The sequence below is a fragment of the Lactuca sativa genome, chromosome 1, assembly GCF_002870075.4.
Source record: "Lactuca sativa cultivar Salinas chromosome 1, Lsat_Salinas_v11, whole genome shotgun sequence".
Classification (NCBI taxonomy): domain Eukaryota; kingdom Viridiplantae; phylum Streptophyta; class Magnoliopsida; order Asterales; family Asteraceae; genus Lactuca; species Lactuca sativa.
The window spans coordinates 4,399,603-4,419,097 of record NC_056623.2 but is presented as its reverse complement, the minus strand read 5'-3'; the positions used below and the strand labels follow the sequence as shown (position 1 = coordinate 4,419,097).

Genomic DNA, 19,495 nt, shown 5'->3' with positions numbered 1-19,495 from the left:
CACAAAAGCTAACCTCCCTCTCGCCTTGAAACAAGCATTTGATGACTTTGTTTGACACTCCACCCTACTATCTCATTTAGGTAATTCCTTTCTCAACAACCCAGATTCCTAAAAACAGGAAACTGTTTATATCATAACTTGTGCAACATGCATTGGTGCTTGTACATTACTCTAGGTTTCAAGATTGTTGATCTGGAAATAGTAAAAGCTCAATAAAACCACCACCTACTCCTCTCTGAGAAGAACAATTTTCTTTAGGAGCATTCACTCACTAAAATACAATAGCAAGTAGTAAACTTCTTCTATCCTCACAAGCCACAAATACAAATACAAATATACAGCCTTTTTACTTTTTGTGACTTTGTTATTTCTTTCACTTCTTTGTTTCTCCTGCTTTTATTGTTGGGTTTCTGCTTATCTTGCATTTCCATCTCTGGTTTTCTTGTAACTCTCTCTCTCTCTCTCTCTCTCTCTCTCTCTCTCTCTCTCTCTCTCTCTCTCTCTGTTCCGTGCAAGAAAACGCCATGGAATCTGGCAGATTATTTGGTGTTTGATCCGTTATATAGACCTTTGAACCAAAGAAACCAGACACATTCTACTTGTTAAGGTAACATATCTTGTAGTTTTTTTTTATGCTTTTTCGGTTCTTGATTATGATCGAAATCTGGTTTTGTTGCTTCATTTAATGGGAAGCGAGAACATTGCGTACAAATCTCAACTGGGTATCTCTATACTCTTTTTTTTTCACCTTCTTTTGAAATTTTGATTTAAAGATGGCATTGGATTTTGAAATGGGGGGTTCATTTAGTTTTGATTTTTGTGGTTTTGATTGAAGGAAATTTGTGGGTATTTGAGATTTGAGATGGGTGTGACTGGGGATGGAAATGTCTTTTCACTTCACTTGCTTTTCCTTGATTCATGATTCTTGAGTTGAATTTCATCAAATATGGAGGGTTGTTAGCATCAAAACTCACTTTTTGTGCTTGATTTGGTAAAAAGGTTGGTTCTTTTTCAAGATCTCATGTGTGAATCCATCTTTCGTTCTTAAAGTTGGGATTTTTATTCTGATTTATGTCTAAATAATCCATTTTCTGGTAGTCACTCGACTCTTGTCAAATTTCTATTCTTTAATTGGGTATTTTATTAAACAAATCAAGAAAATTTATATAAACCTCATGTTGTCAAAGCCCTAGTCTTCGTCTAGCTTTGATTAGTCACTTGACTTTTGGCCACCAACTACTCTTCGATCTGAGCTCTTTGAAAACACACGTCAAGATTTGAACTTTTTGACTTATCAACTCAAAAATGCTTGTGAATTTCTTGTACACATCTTTCTGGATTAACTTGTTTTCAAAAATCCCATCTTCTTTCTCCACAAACTGGAAAGTTCAAGAACGCTTCCTGTCTTAACCACCTTTGACTGCGAAGGTCAAATGAAATAATCTTGAATTTGAAAATTTTCAGATTTCCTTTGTTTATAAACTAAACCATCAAAATTCCAGTTTAAACTCATTAAATAGTGACGTAACAGAAAGAAAATCAGCTAAAAAGCTAATATCTTGAGTGAGAATTTAGTATTTTGAACTTATTAAATTTGACTTTGGGAAGTGGGAACCCTTCCATTGAATCAATCGGTCTTTTTTCTTTCTTCAGGGGACGTAAGAAATGGAAGCAGGGGTGAATTATAGGAACTGGGCAGATCTGTTGCCCGATGCACTTGGTTTGATCTTCAGCAACCTTTCTCTTCAAGAAACTCTCACAATCGTTCCAAGAGTCTGCAAATCATGGAATCAAGCAGTGTTGGGTCCTTACTGTTGGCAAAACATCAACATTCTTGACTGGAGCTATCGGTCAAACCCTGATCACATTGACCATATGCTCCGACTCCTTGTTACCAGAAGTGGTGGCGCCCTCCGGGAGATCACTGTCTCCGGCATCCTCAATGATCTCACTTTCTCATTTCTCGCAGATCAGTAAGCCACACAAACCCTCTCTCTCTCTCTCTCTCTCTCTCTCTCTCTCTCTTCATACTTTAAAATTTACATGTGTTTGAACGTGAGATTTAAAAGTGATTTTTGTATTTATTGCGATTAACTTATTTAGTATTTATGTAGCCCATATCTACTCAAATAATAAGTTTGATACTAGCTGTAACAAAACCGACATCAAGGGTAGTAGTATCTTACCTTTAATTTCATATATTACTTTCTATAAAAATCAGAATTTGCCAAATACACCTCATCAATTAGCATCATTATAGCTATTATTGTATTTATACAAGTCTAGGGACTATTCTTGTCGTTTTTCTCTCTTTTTCATGTTTAGGCGTGTAAAGTACACTGATTTCTCGCGAGTACAATATTCTGTTAAACCTTTGGCTTCCTTATCCGTGTTCTTTATCATTCGAAGCTATTATTGTATTTATATATAGTCTAGGGACCATTATTGTGATTAAAGCTTTTTTCAAGTACAATAGTAGCTACGATAATCATAATAACGCTAACAACTCTCAATTGCTGATTTTTCTTTGTCTTGGGCACCCCAGTTGTCGATCGCTACAAACACTCCAAATCCCAAGATGTAACATCAGTGATACCATTGTGGAACAAATATCTACAAAGCTATTGGCTGTAACCTTCATGGACTTAAGCTACTGTCGCAAGATTAGTGCACGTGCACTATCTGCAATCGGGAAATCCTGCAAGTCTCTGGTGGGATTCCGGCGAAACATGCATCCAATTGACATCCAAGAGCGGCGGCCGCAGGCGGAGGAGGCGGTGGCAATTGCCGCCACCATGTCCAAACTGAAGCACCTTGAAATGGCATACAACTGTGTTGACACAAAGAACATTGTGGAGATCATTGAGAAGTGTAAGGAGCTTGAGTTCTTGGATGTTAGAGGGTGTTGGGATGTGAAACTTGATCAAGATTGGCTGGATAAGAGGGCTGTAATGGTTAAGGTGTTGGGCCCACATGTTGTGGATCAGTTTGAAGGTCATAGTTGCTCGGATTATTCGGATACCGATTCGTTTTATGATTATGCGAGTTTGGATGATGGGCTATGGGATGATGATGATGATATTGATGATGATGATGATGAAGATAGGGTTGGAGGGAGGTTAGAACTTAGGTTTTATGAAGGGTTTAATGAGAACTATAGTAATGGTTGGGTTTGAGGGGTTTCGGCAAGAGTAATGTTATATTCGTCTCAACTTATTTATAAAAGAATATTTTTAGTAGACACTTGACAATACTGATAAAAAGTCTAAATGTCTATTTAGACTTTTATCTGTCAAGTCTCTGCTAAAAAAATAAGTTTAGAAAGATATAACATTACATTACTTGCTAGAAACCGCTTGTTTCTAAGTACTTAAAAAACTTTTCTTGTATGTCGATTATTATGAATGATGTTTGAAGTTTTGTTTATCTTTGTAAGTGGGAATTACTTTTCCTAGGGCAAAAATGATTGAATCTTGAACATTATGTATTGACTTGTATCTTATGCAGTAAAAGTTATATATTGTTATGGTACTTTTATCACATCGTGCTTTTATTGTTGTACATTGTTTTGGCTTTTTGGGATCAAAGAGACCCATTCCATTTCCAACAATATTTGATAACGCTATATTGATTTGTACTGCATGCATTACAAGTTGTAAAGTGGGTAATTACTCATTGTAGAGGTAGGGTAACTAAATGTCGATAAAGTTAGACTGAGTTGTATTTTGTGAAGTAAAGATTGTACATTTCAGTTTGAAATGGCCCTAGTCTTATTATATGCAAATCATATTCCCAAAAGCTAAAATGACCCGTGCAAAACAAATAATTGTACTGTGTTTCTCAGTTGTACAATATTCTGAAATCAAGTGGACCCAAACAAAAGAGCTGATGTCGTATTCGTTTGTACATTGTGCATGACAAGTTGTAGCATGCTCTAGCTTTGTTAATTTAAGCTAAAGATGTCTCATCTTTCTATTTTGATAAAGCTGGAAAATGGTATATTTGTACTTATTAAGTCGTACACTGCTTCTGAATTTAAGTACGTAATGGAATATATATGATACACTGTTAAAATGTATATTTTCATAATTATATTGTTTGTTTTTATCAGTTTAACTCATAAAGTTGAATGTTGCTTTGAATTGAAAATATATTTATCGGACATGGTAAAACGATATAAAACGATCCATGCCATCATTATCTAAGAGGTTGGTCGTTATAATAAATTAATAATGTATATTGTCGAAATATATTTAAACGGGGCTGTATGATTTGTTTTAAATATAATATACACCGATAAAAGTGAAACATGATTGTATAATTATGTATTTAAACCTATATATGGTATTTGTACTAAAGTACTAAACTAAGCATAGAATAGTAGAATACACATTTTCAACCAATACTAAATTTAATATAAAATTAAACATTGTAAATGATAACATCAAATACCATAAAATATATTGTCATCATACTAAGTAGCACACTTGGTAGAGACTATATCTATTTAGCGAAAGTCCTAAGTTTTGATCCGGAGGTTGGCGATTTTTACTAAATTCTAACCACTAATCCGTTGATTAACCCACATCAAATCCTATTTTTTGTATTATTTTTAGCATCAATGTGCTCTAACCCAATATTATGTCTTGCGTTGTTAACTTGATTTGAATTAATTATATAAGAATAATTTATTATTTGGTTATATGTAATAATATAATTTATTAAGTTATTATTATCATAAAAAAATGCAAGCCCATTTTTCAAAAAGCTAATAAATATAATAAGTATTTAAAAGACATGTATAGGTTATAAAAGTAGACTATACTTTAGAGTATTTTTGTTGTAAAAAATGATGTAATGAGTCATAATTAGCACCACCTTTTACAACATTTTTACTACAAAAATGATATTACCGGCTGAAGATGGTTTCAAATATGCGTTGTACTCTTGATTAATATATATATTTTTTTTTGATAGAGTATATAATCATATTTTGAGAATTCATATAACTTGGTAAATAAACATATATAGACACCAAATCTAATTTACATAAATATATGTTAAATTACATATTCCATTCTTGAAATTTGATAAAATCATCATGGGCGGTCCTAGCTAGGTGCCCGGTGTGGCACCGGCAACACCTAGCTTCCGCGTACGAAGTATAATTTTTTTTTTTACCTATTGTGCCACTACGTAAAAAAAATCGTGCAACTACTAAAAAAATTGTGTAACTACATAAAAAAAATATTGTCACTCTTTCGGGAATTACCGAACGAAAAAAAAATAATAATAACGAGCCAAATGTTTTATTCAATTGTAGTTAGTCCAATTGTCTAAAGCCCTAATACCCAAATGAAACTTAATTTGATAAATTAGCAATTGAGCTAATTGCTTGTAAAAAAGACAACCCAATAATCCTAATTGTGAATTTGTAATTAATCCATCGGTTGAAAGAAAAGAAAAAAAAAACACCATCGACGATTACACAGGGGTAGGGGCGACGCACGATTCACAATCGACTTTTGCCTCCAAAATTCAATCGATCAATCGACCTTGAGGGCTGAGGCTTGATCGATTTCAATGGTTTGATGGATCACAATTCACAATACTTGATGTCTTGATCGATTTCATAATGAAGCAAGTAAGTTTTACCAATTACCAATTCATTAAGATATTTGAAATTGATATGTGTTTTTGAAGTTAGTGATTGACTTGGGTGAAATTGATTTGTTTTGTTGAAGTTATATTGTTTGCTTAGGTTATATTGCTATGTTTTTTATTGAATTGATTGTTTGATTATGTGAAATTGATATGTTTTATTGAATTTATTGTTTGATTAGGTGAAAGCAACTTGTTTTATTGAATTGATTGTTTGATTAGGTGAAATTGATATGTTTTATTTAATTTATTGTTTGATTAGGTGAAACCAACTTGTTTTATTGAAATCATTGTTTGATCAGGTGTAGTTGTTATGTTTTTATTGAATTTATTGTTTGATTAGGTGAAAGCAAGTTGTTTTATTGAAATCATTGTTATGTTTTTATAGGGTAAACTAAGTGGTTTTTTACCAAAAGACAAAGACCTAATCCTAATGAAAGTGATGAAGAATGTTCCCAAATACCAATCACCAATCAATCAACGCCTTCCGTTTCTAATCCTAATGCAACTCCACAAACACCAATCACCAATCAATCAATCCCTTCGGTTTCTAATGCAACTCCACAAACACAATGCTCTAACCAACCTAATGATAATGTTGACTTGAAGGGTCTTCCAAAGGACCCGGCGGATAGGCCATTGATTACAAGTTACTAACCAAATATAAGAGATGATGTAAGAAGAGCATAGTTGCTTCAAGGACCGTGTCAAGTAAGGGCACATAAGTTTCCTAAAAAAAATAGGTAATGGATTTAGAAGATTCGTTCCTTCATGGTTTGATGACTTTGATTGGTTGGAATATAGTGTGAAAAAGGATAGTGCATATTGTTTATATTGTTATTTGTGTGGGGACCTCATGGAACAAAAAGGAGGGAGAGATGTATTTGTTTCTCAAGGTTTTGGATACTTGGAATAAAAAAGATGCATTTCGGACTCATGTGGGTGGTATTGATAGTTTTCACAACAAAGCAAAAGAAAAGTGTGAGTTTTTAATGAGGGAAAAACAAGCTATCAATGTAGTCTTGAGGAGGCAAACCGAGGCAGAGGATCATAAATATAAAACTCGATTACGTGTTTCTATTATTGTTGGTTAGACTTTTATTGAAAACCGGTTTACCGTTTCGTGGTCATGACGAGTCGGTTAACTCGGAAAATAGAGGGCTATACATTGAAGTGTTAAAAGCCATTCGAGAGACTAGTGAAGATATTTTCAACAATACTTTAGAAAATGCTCCAAAAAACAATCAACTAATTTCCCCTAAAATTCAAAAAGAACTTGTGCAATGTTTTGCACAAGAAGTACTTTTGAGTATTCGTGAAGAGATTGGTCAAGATGTTTTTGCTTTACTAGTTGATGAATCTAGTGATGTTTCAAAAAAGGAACAAATGGCTATTGTTTTGCGTTATGTCGATACTCTTGGCTTTGTGAAAGAAAGATTCATAGGTCTAGTGCACGTGAAGGATACATCTTCTTTGACATTCAAAAACGCCATAAATGAAGTACTTACAAGTAACAAGTTGAGTTTTAGTCAGGTAATTTATTCTGTACTTTTTTGTTATTTCAATTTAATATATATATATATATATATATATATATATATATATATATATATATATATATATATATATATTAATTGTTTTAAATTTTAATAGATAACAGGACAAAGTTATGATGGGGCTAGCAATATGCGAGTGGAATTCAATGGTTTGAAAGCTTTGATATTACTAGAGAATACACGACTTTTTATGTACATTGCTTTGCACACCAACTTCAATTAGTAGTTGTGGCTGTAGCAAAGAAGCATGATGGTGTTAGTGACCTTTTTGAGCAAATTTCGTTGGTGGTTAATGTAGTTTGTGTATCGTGTAAAAGAAAAGACTTACTACGAGAGCAAGCAAGAGAAAGGGTGCAAAAAGGCTTGTGTATTGGTGAACTTGAAACCGGAAGAGGGTTAAATCAAGAGACTACACTTGTTCGAGCGGGAGAAGCAAGATGGGGTTCACATTTCAACACACTCACAAGTTTGATGAAGTTATTTGCGGATGTTCTTGTAGTTTTAGATTTTGTGAAAGAGGAGGGAGGGTCATTGGCAACCGTCAACAAGCATCTGGAATCTTATCATATTTTAAATCATATGAGTTCGTGTTTTACTTACATATGATGTATGACATTTTACACCTCGCGGGTACATTGTCAAAGCAACTTCAAGGAAAAGATCTAGACATTTTAGAAGCGGTTTCGATGGTTAGAGGGACAATGGAGGCATTGCAATCTTTTAGAAACATAGGGTTTGCTAGCATTTTGCCAAAAGTATCCTCTTTTTGTGAAACACACGAAATTGATACTTTGGATATGGAAGAGTTGTATATTGGTGCGAGAAACCGTAGGACTACAAAGACTAATATGTTTCATTTTGAGGTTGAAATCTTCAACACGGTGGTAGATATGCAACTTACAGAATATCGGGATCGATTTAGTGAAACAAGCACCCAATTACTAGAATACATGGGTGCTTTGAGCCCTTGTGATTCATTTGCACAATTTGACAAATCAAAGTTATTGAAGTTGGGTAAGTTATACAAGTATGACTTTGATGATTCATATATGATAGACCTTGAAGGACAACTTGAGATATTTTATCACTCTTGCATCAAAGATGAGCGTTTCGCTAGTTTGAAAGGAATTTCCGACCTTTCTCGTTTGATGGTTAGTACGGGGAAGCATCGATCTTATCCTTTGGTTTATAAGCTATTAAAGTTGGCTTTGATATTACCTGTAGCGACCGCAAGTGTAGAAAGATGTTTTTCAAAGATGAAGCTCTTGAAGACCGACTTGCGTAACAAAATTGGCGATGAATTTTTGAACGACGCATTGCTGTGTAATGTCAAGACCGAAACACTTGCGAAAGTTGAGAATGAAAAAGTAATGGAGCGGTTTCAAAAGATGTCTGCACGAAGAGGACAAATTTAAATTCTAGTATATCGTTGTTATATTATGTTTAACCAGAAAAAAAAAATTATTAGATGAATAGATGTTTTATATTATGTTTGACCGAATTTTTTTTTTTTTAATGTTTTATATTATGTGTGACGGGAAAAAAAATTATGCAACCCCTATTATTAATTCCTGCGTCCGCCCCTGAAAATCATGGATTTTGTTAATACATTCTTTTAACGATCAGTGTTCCAAAATATTTTGGAAAATATGCTTTTCTTTATTAGAAAAATATTATTTTCACGTGTAAATTTGGATGTATGTTATTTGAATGGATATTCACAAGAGGAAATAAAATAATAACAAATATTTTCTCCGTTTATCAAGTTAGAAACATTCCATTTCAATGTCCCTTTATTTATTTATAACTATTTTTTGTTTCTTTTTATAACTATTTTATTGTCATATGAAAATACATCAAAATAGATATTTCATTCCGGGCTAAAACATTTTTTGACAAAAATAAATTTCTTAATATGTATTTATGACAAAAAAAAAGTCTGTTTCGATTTATAAAGTAAAAAGCTCTAAGTTGTTCTTTATTCTAAGTTGTAATCCATGCCTCAAATGAGCACATGCCCAACGCCCCATTGGCTCAAATAACGTTTGCAACAGAGTCTTGAGGTTTTCAAATATAAACATTTTGAAGTCCCGAACGAGATAACAAAAATGATTAGCTTTAAATCCGAAATAGGGGCATTTTAAATTCAGTGGTTATTTTGGTAAATAAAACCTAAAAAATCTGAAATAGGGTTGAGATCAGTTGAAAACGTATATTTTTTCGAGAAATCGAGAATCAAAAAAAGAGCGTTGGATCAAAAATAATTCATTAAGAACACGATCGTCATCTTACCAATTTCATTTAATGTTTAATTTTTTTGTGTTATTTAATATATTAATATAAATGTCTATAAATTTACATCATAAATCAAAATTTCATATTTTTTTAAATATAGTATTTTTCGTTTTTTTTTAAATGCAGATATTTTAATTTTTTTTAGAAAACATGAATTTTTTTAAAAAAAATTGAAAATAATATTTTTTAAAAAAAAACTGCAATTTCAAAAAATTGCAAATTAAAAAAAAATTGCATTTTTTTTTCAAAAAAACTGCAATTTAATAAAAAAAATTGCAAGTTTTTTAAAGAAAGTTATATTTTTTTTCAAAAAAAACAACTGCATTTAAAAAAACTGCAATTATTTAAAAAAACTGCATTTTTTTTTAAAAAAATTTAGGTGCATATATGCATATTTTTTTTTCAAATGCATATATGTATATTTCTTATACTATAATATTCGTAAGTAAATCCCAAAAAAATCTCATTTTTATTAATTACTCTATAAACATAATAGTATAAGTATTTTCTTTGATACAAAATAAAATATAAAAAATAAAAATGCTACAAATTTCAAAGCGTTTTCATGTCTTCGTGTCAATATTTTCTTATTTTCTTCAAAAACACTCACAAAAATGATTGGTGCAAAAACACTCACAAAAATACATATGTGATTTTCATGCAATTAACATATGAATCACATGCGATTCACATATGATTTACATGTGAATCGCATATGATTTACATGTGAATCATATGTGATTTACATGTGAATCTAATGTGATTTACGTGTTAATCACATGTGATTCATATGTGAATTACATGTGATTTACATGTAAATCCCGTGTAAATGTGATTTACATGTAAATCATATGTGACCAACTTGTGATTTACGTATGAATTATAGGTTATTCATATGTGAATTACATGTGCTTTACATGTGAATCACGTGTAATTGTGATTTACATGTTATTCATATGTGAATAATATGTAATTTATGGATCAAGACATCAAGTATCCAGGCAAGTTTTGATTTAGAAAAAATAGACCAAACCGAAATACCTTGATTATAGCCATATATGGCTTCTTGTTTGGTCCTTTAGTATAAGGAACTAACAACATAAGATCCTCCTGCACATTGATACTTACATAAATAATTTATTCATGGTGCACAGATTTAACATCAAAAATATCTATAAAATTACTATCTGGCAGAATTATTGAACATATAAATAGATTATAGTGTGTAGATCTCAAATGAGTCTAGCAAAGACTCACTAATTGCTACCTGCCATGACAGGAATGCAAATGAACAGAAAAAAAATCACAACAATCCTAGTTTATTTATGTTCAATGCATAATTAACATTTCAAGAGAGAGATATAACTTAATTACAGGTATTATTATAAGTCCATAATTATCATCATAATTGTTAAACTAATTTTTTTCTTGTAAACGATGGACCTAAAGTTCATATATTCTTCTAAGTAAGCCTGAAGGTTCCTCATGTACTCCCTTTTGAAGCCTTTTGAACATAACATAATTTTGTCATTTTGCAAAAAGATAATGCCATTTTTTTGTGAAATTGGCTAAACATAAGTAGTTGTTTGAAATGTAAACAAAATTAGGTGCAAAAAAGTTGTTTAATGTAACGCCTTGTTCCTGGTGCGCATTTAAAGTATTATTTTTCCTTCTTATTTTTGAAGCTACTCGACGAGTCAGCGGCCCTAACTCGTCGAGTAGCAGGGTTAGCACGTGAAGATGGCGTGGCGACTCGACGAGTCCATATTTCGGACTCGGCGAGTCCTCCAGTCTGGATGAAGCCCTAATTTTCAGGGTGTGTACCCTATTTAAACACCATTATAGCCCCAAACCAGCCTCCTTCACCTCTCAGAGACTTATTCCTGAAACCCTAGCCTCCTTGAAGTGTGTGTGAGTGATCTATGCCCTTGTGAATGAATCTTGGTGCATTGTTGAGCAAGAAGAAGAAGGAGAAGGTAGAAGAACTCAAGGAAGAAGAAGTAGATCCAGATTATACTCCTCTTTAGCCATCCTTTCTAGTAATAAAGCTTTCATTTTGGTTATTGTATTGCTTGATCTAGTTTGTCCCCAAATTGATGGGTTTGAGCTCAAAACCCCCAAATACCTAGTGATGAAGCTTTGTAAACAAGCCATACTCGAATCTAGCCTCTCTTGAGTTCCAGGAGCTCAAGAAGGCCATCTTTTGGCAGCCATGGCTTTGTTCTACTCAAGTAACCCCCCATAATAGCCAAGTTTGAGTGTTATTGCTTCATTGCATCATAGATACATGTAAAGATAGCAACTTTGCGTGTTCAAATAGTCCCAGAAACCCAGATGTATGAATTGGATGCACTAAAACTAATTAGAATCAACTGAATAGAAACTGCATGCAAAGGACTCGGTAGGTCGTTCGTCTGACTCGGCGAGTCGGGTCGCGAGTCTTAGATTCCATGTTCAGTAGTAGCAAGTCTGTTTAGTGAGTGGAGTAAAGACTCAGTGAGTGAAGACATGGATCTGAGTGTAGAGGGACTCGACGAGTCTACGCTCTGACTCGGTGAGTCCAAGGCAATCTCCTTACTTGTAAGAACAGACTCGATGAGTTGTTCATATAACTCGGTGAGTCACAGACACAACGTGTTCTTACGTTGAAGGTGAACTCGACGAGTTGATCATACAACTCGGCGAGTCGGTTGAAGGTGGGCAGGATATCAGTAACGAAGGAGAACTTGTTGAGTTTTGGTTAAACTCGACGAGTAGAGTCGGGAAGGGGAGTAGAAGGAAAGATTGGGACTCGACGAGTTGGCGGCCCAACTCGGCGAGTCAGGTCAACGAATTGTTGACTTTGACTAGAGGGTAAAATAGTCATTTTACCATAAGATTAGTTATCAGTGTTTGATTAAGTGTCTTTTGGGAATTGTAGCCGGGAAGTTACCGGAGTAGCAGTCAGGCAGTTCCCGAGCAACATTTCAGCAGCCAGCCTTACGAGGTGATTTTCCATTTAGTAGGAACGGGTGAACGGCCACAATGTCGGCCCATTTAGTTAGCAGTAGTTCCGGACTACAGTCTGATGCAGTAGTTCCGGACTACAGTCTGATGCAGTAGTTCAGTATGCTTGGTGTCTTTGTGATACATGTATGGTATGTGTTATGTGTTCCGGACTATGGTCCGATGCAGTATGCAGTATATGTGTTCATATTATATGTTATGATATGTTTAGTCAGTTCCGGACTTCGGTCTGATGCAGTGGGCAAGGCCCTAGTCAGTTCCGGACTTCGGTCCGATACAGTGGGCAAGGCCTTAGTTAGTTCCGGACTCCGGTCCGATGTAGTGGGCAAGGCCCTTGTTAGTTCCAGACTTCGGTCCGATGCACTGGGCAAGGCCCTAGTTAGTTCCGGACTTCGGTCCGATGCAATGGGCGCTTTATATGTTATTGTATGGTATGTGGTAGTTTGGGGGAGCTCACTAAACTTAGTGCTTACAATTTAAGTTTTGTGTAACAACCCAAAATTCAAGGCCAAAAATTTCGTTTTGATTAAGTTATAATATAAAACCTTCAGTAAGAAAACATACATATTCATATCTCATGTCAAAACCAAAGTGTCAATAATCAAAGCATTTTATCATAAAACCATATCAGAGTGTAATCCCAAAGATCTCATGTGCGGAAAACATAGTATGATGCGTTGTGATCCAGCCGGCTCCTTTCCTTCGAAAACAAGTACCTGAAACCAAAACTGTAAACCATAAGCACGAAGCTTAGTGAGTTCCCCCATCATACCACATACCATACTGTAACACCCAAGATTTTGAAAGACAAGAAAGTAAAGGAAACCCTAAATTTAAGAGGGACTCGGCGAGTCCAAGGAAGGACTCGGCGAGTCGGAGCGGGGTCCGGGTCGAGGAGTAAGTGACCAACTCGGCGAGTCGGCCAAGTGGACTCGGCGAGTCTGGTCTGTGCGAGGAAAACCCTAAACTCGGGGCTTGGAGCCTATTTAAACGTCTCAATCTTCTTCCTAGGGCTCCTTTACTGTCTCTCACACCCAGAACGCCGCACCCTAAGCCCCCATTGTGATGATTCATGCTTTTGGCCATTTTTGAGTGATTTAGAAGAAGAAGAAGAAGTGGGAATCTTGGAGGCATCAAGGAGTGGCTTTGGATCTAAAGTTTGGGGAACATTTCAGAGCATTGGAAGGTATCAATTCGTTTCCCTCCTTTAGATATTCTTTGGTTATGAGTTTTGGGGCTTTTAAGCCATGCCTAAGATCAAGTTCAAGCTTGAGTCCAGATCTGAGGTTGCTACCTCAGATCCATGCTTGTGTTGGTTTAGAATCCCGTAAAGTATCAGCCATTGGGTGGATTTTAGAGCCTCTTGGTCTTAAACCCTAGTTATTGGTGCATTTTGCCTAGATCTCCCTCTCTACACGTAAAGTTTGCAACTTTACGTGGGGAATAGGCTTGGGAAGGGTAGATCTACAGTTTGGAGTCCATGCATGACTCGGAAGTCCTCTGCATGTAAGTGGATCTTAAGGGACTCGACAAGTCCTTTGAGTGGACTCGGCGAGTAGCTTGAAGATGAGGAGGAACTCGACGAGTGGGATGAACAGCTCGTCGAGTCGGATGAAGATAGTTTTGAACTCGGCGAGTTGGATGAACAACTCAGCGAGTTGGATGAAGATTGTCGTGTGCTCGGCGAGTCTGTTCTTAGACTCGGCGAGTCAGGTCGCGTGGTCCCAAACCCTTCGAGTTAAGTCTCGAGTCAGCGAGTCGAGCCAGGACTCAGTGAGTTGGACAGGACAGGAATCGGGAATCAGTAGACTCGACGAGTCAGGGGCTGACTCGGCGAGTAGAGTCGCGAGTGGAAGGACTCTGGAATTATGAACTCGGCGAGTCAGTAGGGTGACTCGACGAGTAGGGTTGACCTGGAAGGTTGACTCTGACCAGGACGTTGACTTTGACCAGAGTTGGCTTGGTTGACCTTTGAAGGTCAGTTAGACTAAGTGTTATGTTGATGTTGGTAGCTCGGGGAGCTAGCGGAGCAGCAGTTCGGATTCAGTGGTCAGGTAGCGGTCAAAGGGGTTAGCAACAGCAGTTCAGCAGTATCAGGTGAGTTTCCCTTTGTATGAATGGGTCTACGGCCACAATGCCGGCCCATGTAGTCATGAGTAGAAGACCCGGGGGTTAGCCCTAGGCACAGTATGCTAGTAGGATATTCGGACGAGGTCCAATGATAGAGGGCGGGTGCCCAAGGAGCGGTTTATGTGATATTTTATACTTGTTGTCTGTGTGATACTTGTATGTGCCTGGTAGGGAGGTGAGTGTGGGCGAGGTCCCGTATCTCACCAATAGCAGAGTGTGGATGGTGTTCCACATCTCAGTAGCAGCAGAGCAGGGGCGAGGCCCAAGTTAGGAAAGGAGTGAGGGTGGGTTGGGCCCGTATCTCACTATTAGCAGGAGTATGGATGAGGTTCCATGACTCACCAGTAGCAGGACACGGGCGGGGCCCAAAGATAGGCGAGGCCTTAAAGCAAGAGTTGTGAGTATATGTTTAGTTTATGTAATGTTACGTGATATGTTTATGTGCTATTATATGTTAGTGGGCGAGGCCCTGTGACAGGCGAGGCCTAAGTGAAACAGATCTGTATCCGAGCGGGGCTCGAAGCCAGGCGGGGCCTGGAGCGGCGAGGCCCGAAGTAAGGGGCGAGGCCCCGGATAGCGGGCATGGCCAGTATGTGCAGTAGGTGGTTATGCATGGTATGTGGTAAGGTGGGGAACTCACTAAGCTTCGTGCTTACGGTTTTCAGTTTTGTTTTCAGGTACTTCCGGTAGCGGAGGGAGGAGCTCGGGGTGATCGCATGGCACACACCATAGATTAGTCAGCCTGGGAATGTTTACTCTGATAATAAACAAGTGTTTTGAAAACTTATACTCAGATTATGTTTTGTAATGATGTCTTTGTTTAAAGTAATGTTTTATTAAAAAGAAATTTTTGGTCTTAAATTTTGGGACGTTACAAGTTGGTATCAGAGCCTTGGTTTGAGGGATTCGGGCATACTCTCGGGTGTGCTTGAAATCAAACTGAGGGGTCGGATAAAAAGTTTTCAAAAGTGAAAAGACAGTTTTGTAAAAAGAATTTTGAGGACGAAAAACAGTTTTAGAAAAGCAAACAGAATTCAGAAAGAAAAGAACTTTGAAAAGAGAAAAGAGGTGTGGTGCATGCAATCAACCGAGCTCAAGTAAGTACCCCAAAATACCCATACAAGTTTATGTTATGATTCTCAGTTGATAGAACAGCATGCTAGAATAGGACTAAGGATCTAGGGATGATGCCTTATGTGCCTGTTATTTGTGCTTTTGAGCTGTATAGTAGTGCTGAGTAGACAGTAGTAGGATAGCCTGTTTAGGTTATGCCTGAGTTGTGAGTTTGTGTTGCATGCTAGTTCAGATTCTTGCTATGTGGATATGATTGCTTGAGTATGTTATGGTTAGATTTTTCCCTTGTTCGAATGCTGCTTGCTTTGTGCATTGTGGGATTCTGAGTGATAGGAGTTAGCCATTAGGTGGATACAACACGTCACATGCGATCAGGGTTGAATAATCTCAGAGTGCTGGATTTGGTCCTATTGCGCAGTTCTTGTTTGAGTCCAACCGTTGTAGGGACGGATCTTTTACTTGAAGGATTATCTGAGCCTCGTCGCATGTGATGGTATCCAGGTGATGGCTAATTGGCATCACAAGGAGACCTTCAGCAGTTGAGGACTGGTTTGAATTGAGTCAGAGGTTTCCCTAGGGTAAGCCTAGGATGAGATTGGGTTGGGAGCAGTATTAGTGGATAAGGGACCTGGTGGAGTCAAAGCAATTCCTGGGGAAAGTACGGATAGATGTGGAAGGTAGTATAGGCCCGTACTACTGAAAGCAGAGGATCCGTACTCGATTCGGGAATGGCAGAGACAAGACCGGGAACCTGGTAGGGCATGTTTGATCTCGCATCAGTGATGAGTATTCTGATAGTGGTTGTGGTATATTTTCAGCATGGTGACATTGCGAGAGAGACCAGCGGGCGGATCAGGCGCCGGAGAGGGATCAGGCTCGGGTTTAGGGACCGAGCAGCTCGAGGAGCGGATGAGAGAGTTGATATCAGCTGAGGTTACGCGCAGTATTTTAGCTCAGACTCCTGTGATCTTTGGCACGGTCAAGGAGGGCATACTAGAGATCTTGGATGAGAGGCTGGGAGCCTTCCGTACTGAGATGATGGCATTGATGGGAGTGCGTACCTTGACGTTTCGAGAGTTCAGAGCCTGCGGGGCACCAGATTATCATGGGGCTAGGGACCCCATTGCTAGCAGCAGATGGTTGGCGGATGTAGCCAACGCTTTTCGTACGAGCAGGTGTCCCGAGGGGGACAAGGTTAGACTCGCTTCCTGTCTTCTGAAGGACAGAGCGAGGGATTGGTGGGAGGAGATTGGTCATGCTTTGGGGGATGATGCCGCGTTGGACGCGATGACTTGGAGCGATTTCTCGGCCAGGTTTAGGGTGGAGTTTTCGCCGATTATTGAGGTGCAACAGCTGGCACGAGAGTTTCAAGATTAGACGCAGACTACTGAGACTGTGGCAGAGATCACCGCCAAGTTCAGGGAGAGGGCTCTTCTTGTACCGCAGTATGTCACAGATGAGGAGATGAAGAAGGCTCGGTACCATGAGATGTTGAGGGATGACATCAGGGAGTTCGTGAGCAGATCCAGTTATAAGACGCTGGAAGATATGATTTCTCGGGCTAGAGAGAGGGAAATCGATTTGGAGCAGATCCGGAAGAGGAAGCCGGATGAGGTTCAGGTAGCTACGGGTTCGGGCAAAAGGCCCAAGGGATCGGATTCGAGATCGAGGGATCATCAGGACCACAGTCGGTGCGGAAAGTGTGGCAGGGCGCACGGGGGCGCGTGCAGGAGTGGTAGTAGTGGTGAGTCTGGCTGTTTCAAGTGCGGTCGGACTGGTCATTTCAGCAGGGATTGTACTGTTACCGCCGCGCAGGGATCAGACTTGATATGTTTTCATTGCAACCAGCGGGGCCACAAGAAGGCCCAGTGCCCCAGTTTGTCTTCGGCAGGACGGGTGATGGCACCCGCCCCTGCAACTTTGAGGATCGCAGATGGCCGTCAGGGCCTAGTAGAGGCACCTGCGGCAGGGAGCAGGGCTTTTCAGATGACGACCTTGGAGACGCGAGCAACGCCGGACGTTGCAGGTATGCAATTTCCCATTTTCAGTTCTTTTATTTGTGCATGATTTCATTGTTATGGTTCTGCATCATTAGCGGTAAAAGTATTTTATTTTGATTGGTTGATTGTGATCGAGTTATATGCCATCTGCATACCTTGGATATTTGTATGGTAGTTAGGGGATGTGCTCTATTGAAGAAGGTTTCGAAGGATGCAGTAACTGTAGCATGCTTGGGAGGGATTTGGTACGTTTCGCTAGTTCGGAGTGGTGCAGTGATTGTGATGGATTGGCTAAATCCCTAGCTATGGCGGGCTTGGGTTCCTCAGTAGATGGGTTATGGAATGGTAGCAAAGATCGGGATCTCTTTGAGTATTGAGCAGCAAGGGGTAAGCCGGATCGAAGTGGGGGAGAATCCTCCGGGTGTGCCCAGAGGGGAGCACGCAGACCCAGAATGAGTACGTGACCTCCGAGAGGGAAGAGAAGTAGTTCGGCGTTTGATGGATTGAGGATTTCAGGGTTGGGAGTTTGAGAAACTCCACATCGGCTAGTGCATGTGATGGTAATGGTTAGTTATGGTTGGGAAATTCAGGTTGTGGATCGCCTAAAGGACTCGCGGGAGTCGGAATAAGGATCTTGAGAAGCTGATGGCACGTGGGTGCCTTCGTATTTGCAGTCAGTAGTGGAAGTGTTGTAAGACTACAGGGCAGCTGTAGCATTCACTAGAGGTCAGCAATGGTTGGTGATGTAAGCCTATGGGTAAGCCGTAGCATTCCTTAGTAGTTCCGTTAGTGGAGTTGGGGCGAGGCCCTTATCTCCTAGTGATCAGGTAGGGATCAAGATTGAGTAGTGGATGAGAATGGTAGGGAGTTGCCTGTATAGCTCTAGAGAGGTGAGACCTTGGGAGAGGCTGCTCCAGGATATAGTTGGGTGAGACCCCGTGGGCGAGGCCCGTATGAGATTAGCAGTGTAGGTGAGACCTGGGAGCAGGGTTGCTCAATAGTATGGTTGGGTGAGACCCGTGGGCGAGGCCCGAGCGAGAGTGACTAGACTAGTGAGGCTAGAAGGATAGAGGCGGGTGGGACCCATGGGCGAGGCCCGTGAGTTTTAACAGCGCAGGTGGGACCTGGTAAGGACCTTAGTGTCAAGTTAGGGGATCGGGGATCCCAGGTTTGTAGTGCCTGAATGGCATGATTGATTGAGCAGTTATAGGTGGTCGAGGTTTCTTTGGAAGTCGCTGAGAGCGACCAGTGTTGGTGTTGGGACTAGCTACCGGTGGGAGCCGGTAATCCAGTCATTGATAGGTTGGTAGGGACCAGGGTGGTCTTAGTTCTTCAGGGAGTCAGACGAGGAATAGCAGAATTGTCAGTCGGTGGCAGTGCGAGTATGCAGCGTAGGGTGGAATTCTGTTAGTTGAGTCGAGGGGTGCTCGACACCAAGTGTTGGCAGAAAGGAGTGTCAGTGAGTACTGACGGGGATGACCCGTTCTGGAAATAGCAGGGGGGTGATGGAGTTAGTGAAGGATAGAACCTTCACAGTGTCAGAGGAAAAGTCGGTTATGAGGCTTTTCCTTGGGAAGGCAAGGAAATTGCGCAAGGAAAGTAGTGGAGAACCTTTGCGGGTTCAGTGCAGTACTCGGTGAGTACCAGAAGGATTATCGGTTGAGTAAGTTCTGTTTCTAAGTTGTTCAGGGTCAGGTTCGACCCGAGGTTTACCCGCGAGGTTGATGTTAGACAGAATGACCAGGTGGAAGACCAGCACAGGTAGGCGGCTGG

The 19,495-nt window shown here is 39.0% G+C and overlaps 3 protein-coding genes across 5 annotated transcripts; all 3 read left to right on the top strand.

The window, feature by feature from the left end:
- Window positions 1–291: 291 nt before the first annotated feature.
- LOC111909317 (F-box protein FBW2) lies at window positions 292–3,540 on the top strand. 3 transcript variants are annotated; one of them, XM_042895794.2, is made up of 5 exons: window positions 292–607; window positions 694–722; window positions 836–999; window positions 1,654–1,973; window positions 2,546–3,540. In XM_042895794.2, the coding sequence occupies exons 4-5, from the start codon at window positions 1,666–1,668 to the stop codon at window positions 3,174–3,176; spliced, it is 939 nt and encodes a 312-aa protein (XP_042751728.1). In that variant the 5' UTR covers window positions 292–607; window positions 694–722; window positions 836–999; window positions 1,654–1,665; the 3' UTR covers window positions 3,177–3,540. The 3 variants fall into 3 exon arrangements, with proteins under 3 accessions (XP_042751728.1, XP_023760892.1, XP_023760891.1); XM_023905124.3 differs by lacking the exon at window positions 694–722; XM_023905123.3 differs by lacking the exons at window positions 694–722; window positions 836–999.
- A 2,999-nt stretch (window positions 3,541–6,539) lies between these two features.
- LOC128125989 (uncharacterized) lies at window positions 6,540–7,823 on the top strand. Its single transcript, XM_052763660.1, has 3 exons — window positions 6,540–6,691; window positions 6,756–7,194; window positions 7,344–7,823. The coding sequence occupies exons 1-3, from the start codon at window positions 6,540–6,542 to the stop codon at window positions 7,821–7,823; spliced, it is 1,071 nt and encodes a 356-aa protein (XP_052619620.1).
- On the top strand, window positions 7,823–8,632 carry LOC111909283 (uncharacterized). Its single transcript, XM_023905071.2, has one exon. The coding sequence runs from the start codon at window positions 7,823–7,825 to the stop codon at window positions 8,630–8,632; it is 810 nt and encodes a 269-aa protein (XP_023760839.2).
- The last annotated feature ends 10,863 nt before the right edge of the window (window positions 8,633–19,495 follow it).

Bases quoted from the DNA above. Each gene is read 5' to 3' on its own strand.
- LOC111909317 (XM_023905123.3), top strand. From the start codon at position 1,666: ATGGAAGCAGGGGTGAATTATAGGAACTGGGCAGATCTGTTGCCCGAT. The intron at 1,974-2,545 runs GTAAGCCACACA...TGGGCACCCCAG, and splicing joins TTCTCATTTCTCGCAGATCA to TTGTCGATCGCTACAAACAC.
- LOC111909283 (XM_023905071.2), top strand. From the start codon at position 7,823: ATGTATGACATTTTACACCTCGCGGGTACATTGTCAAAGCAACTTCAA.
- LOC128125989 (XM_052763660.1), top strand. From the start codon at position 6,540: ATGTATTTGTTTCTCAAGGTTTTGGATACTTGGAATAAAAAAGATGCA. The intron at 6,692-6,755 runs GCAAACCGAGGC...ATTGTTGGTTAG, and splicing joins ATCAATGTAGTCTTGAGGAG to ACTTTTATTGAAAACCGGTT. The intron at 7,195-7,343 runs GTAATTTATTCT...TGATGGGGCTAG, and splicing joins ACAAGTTGAGTTTTAGTCAG to CAATATGCGAGTGGAATTCA.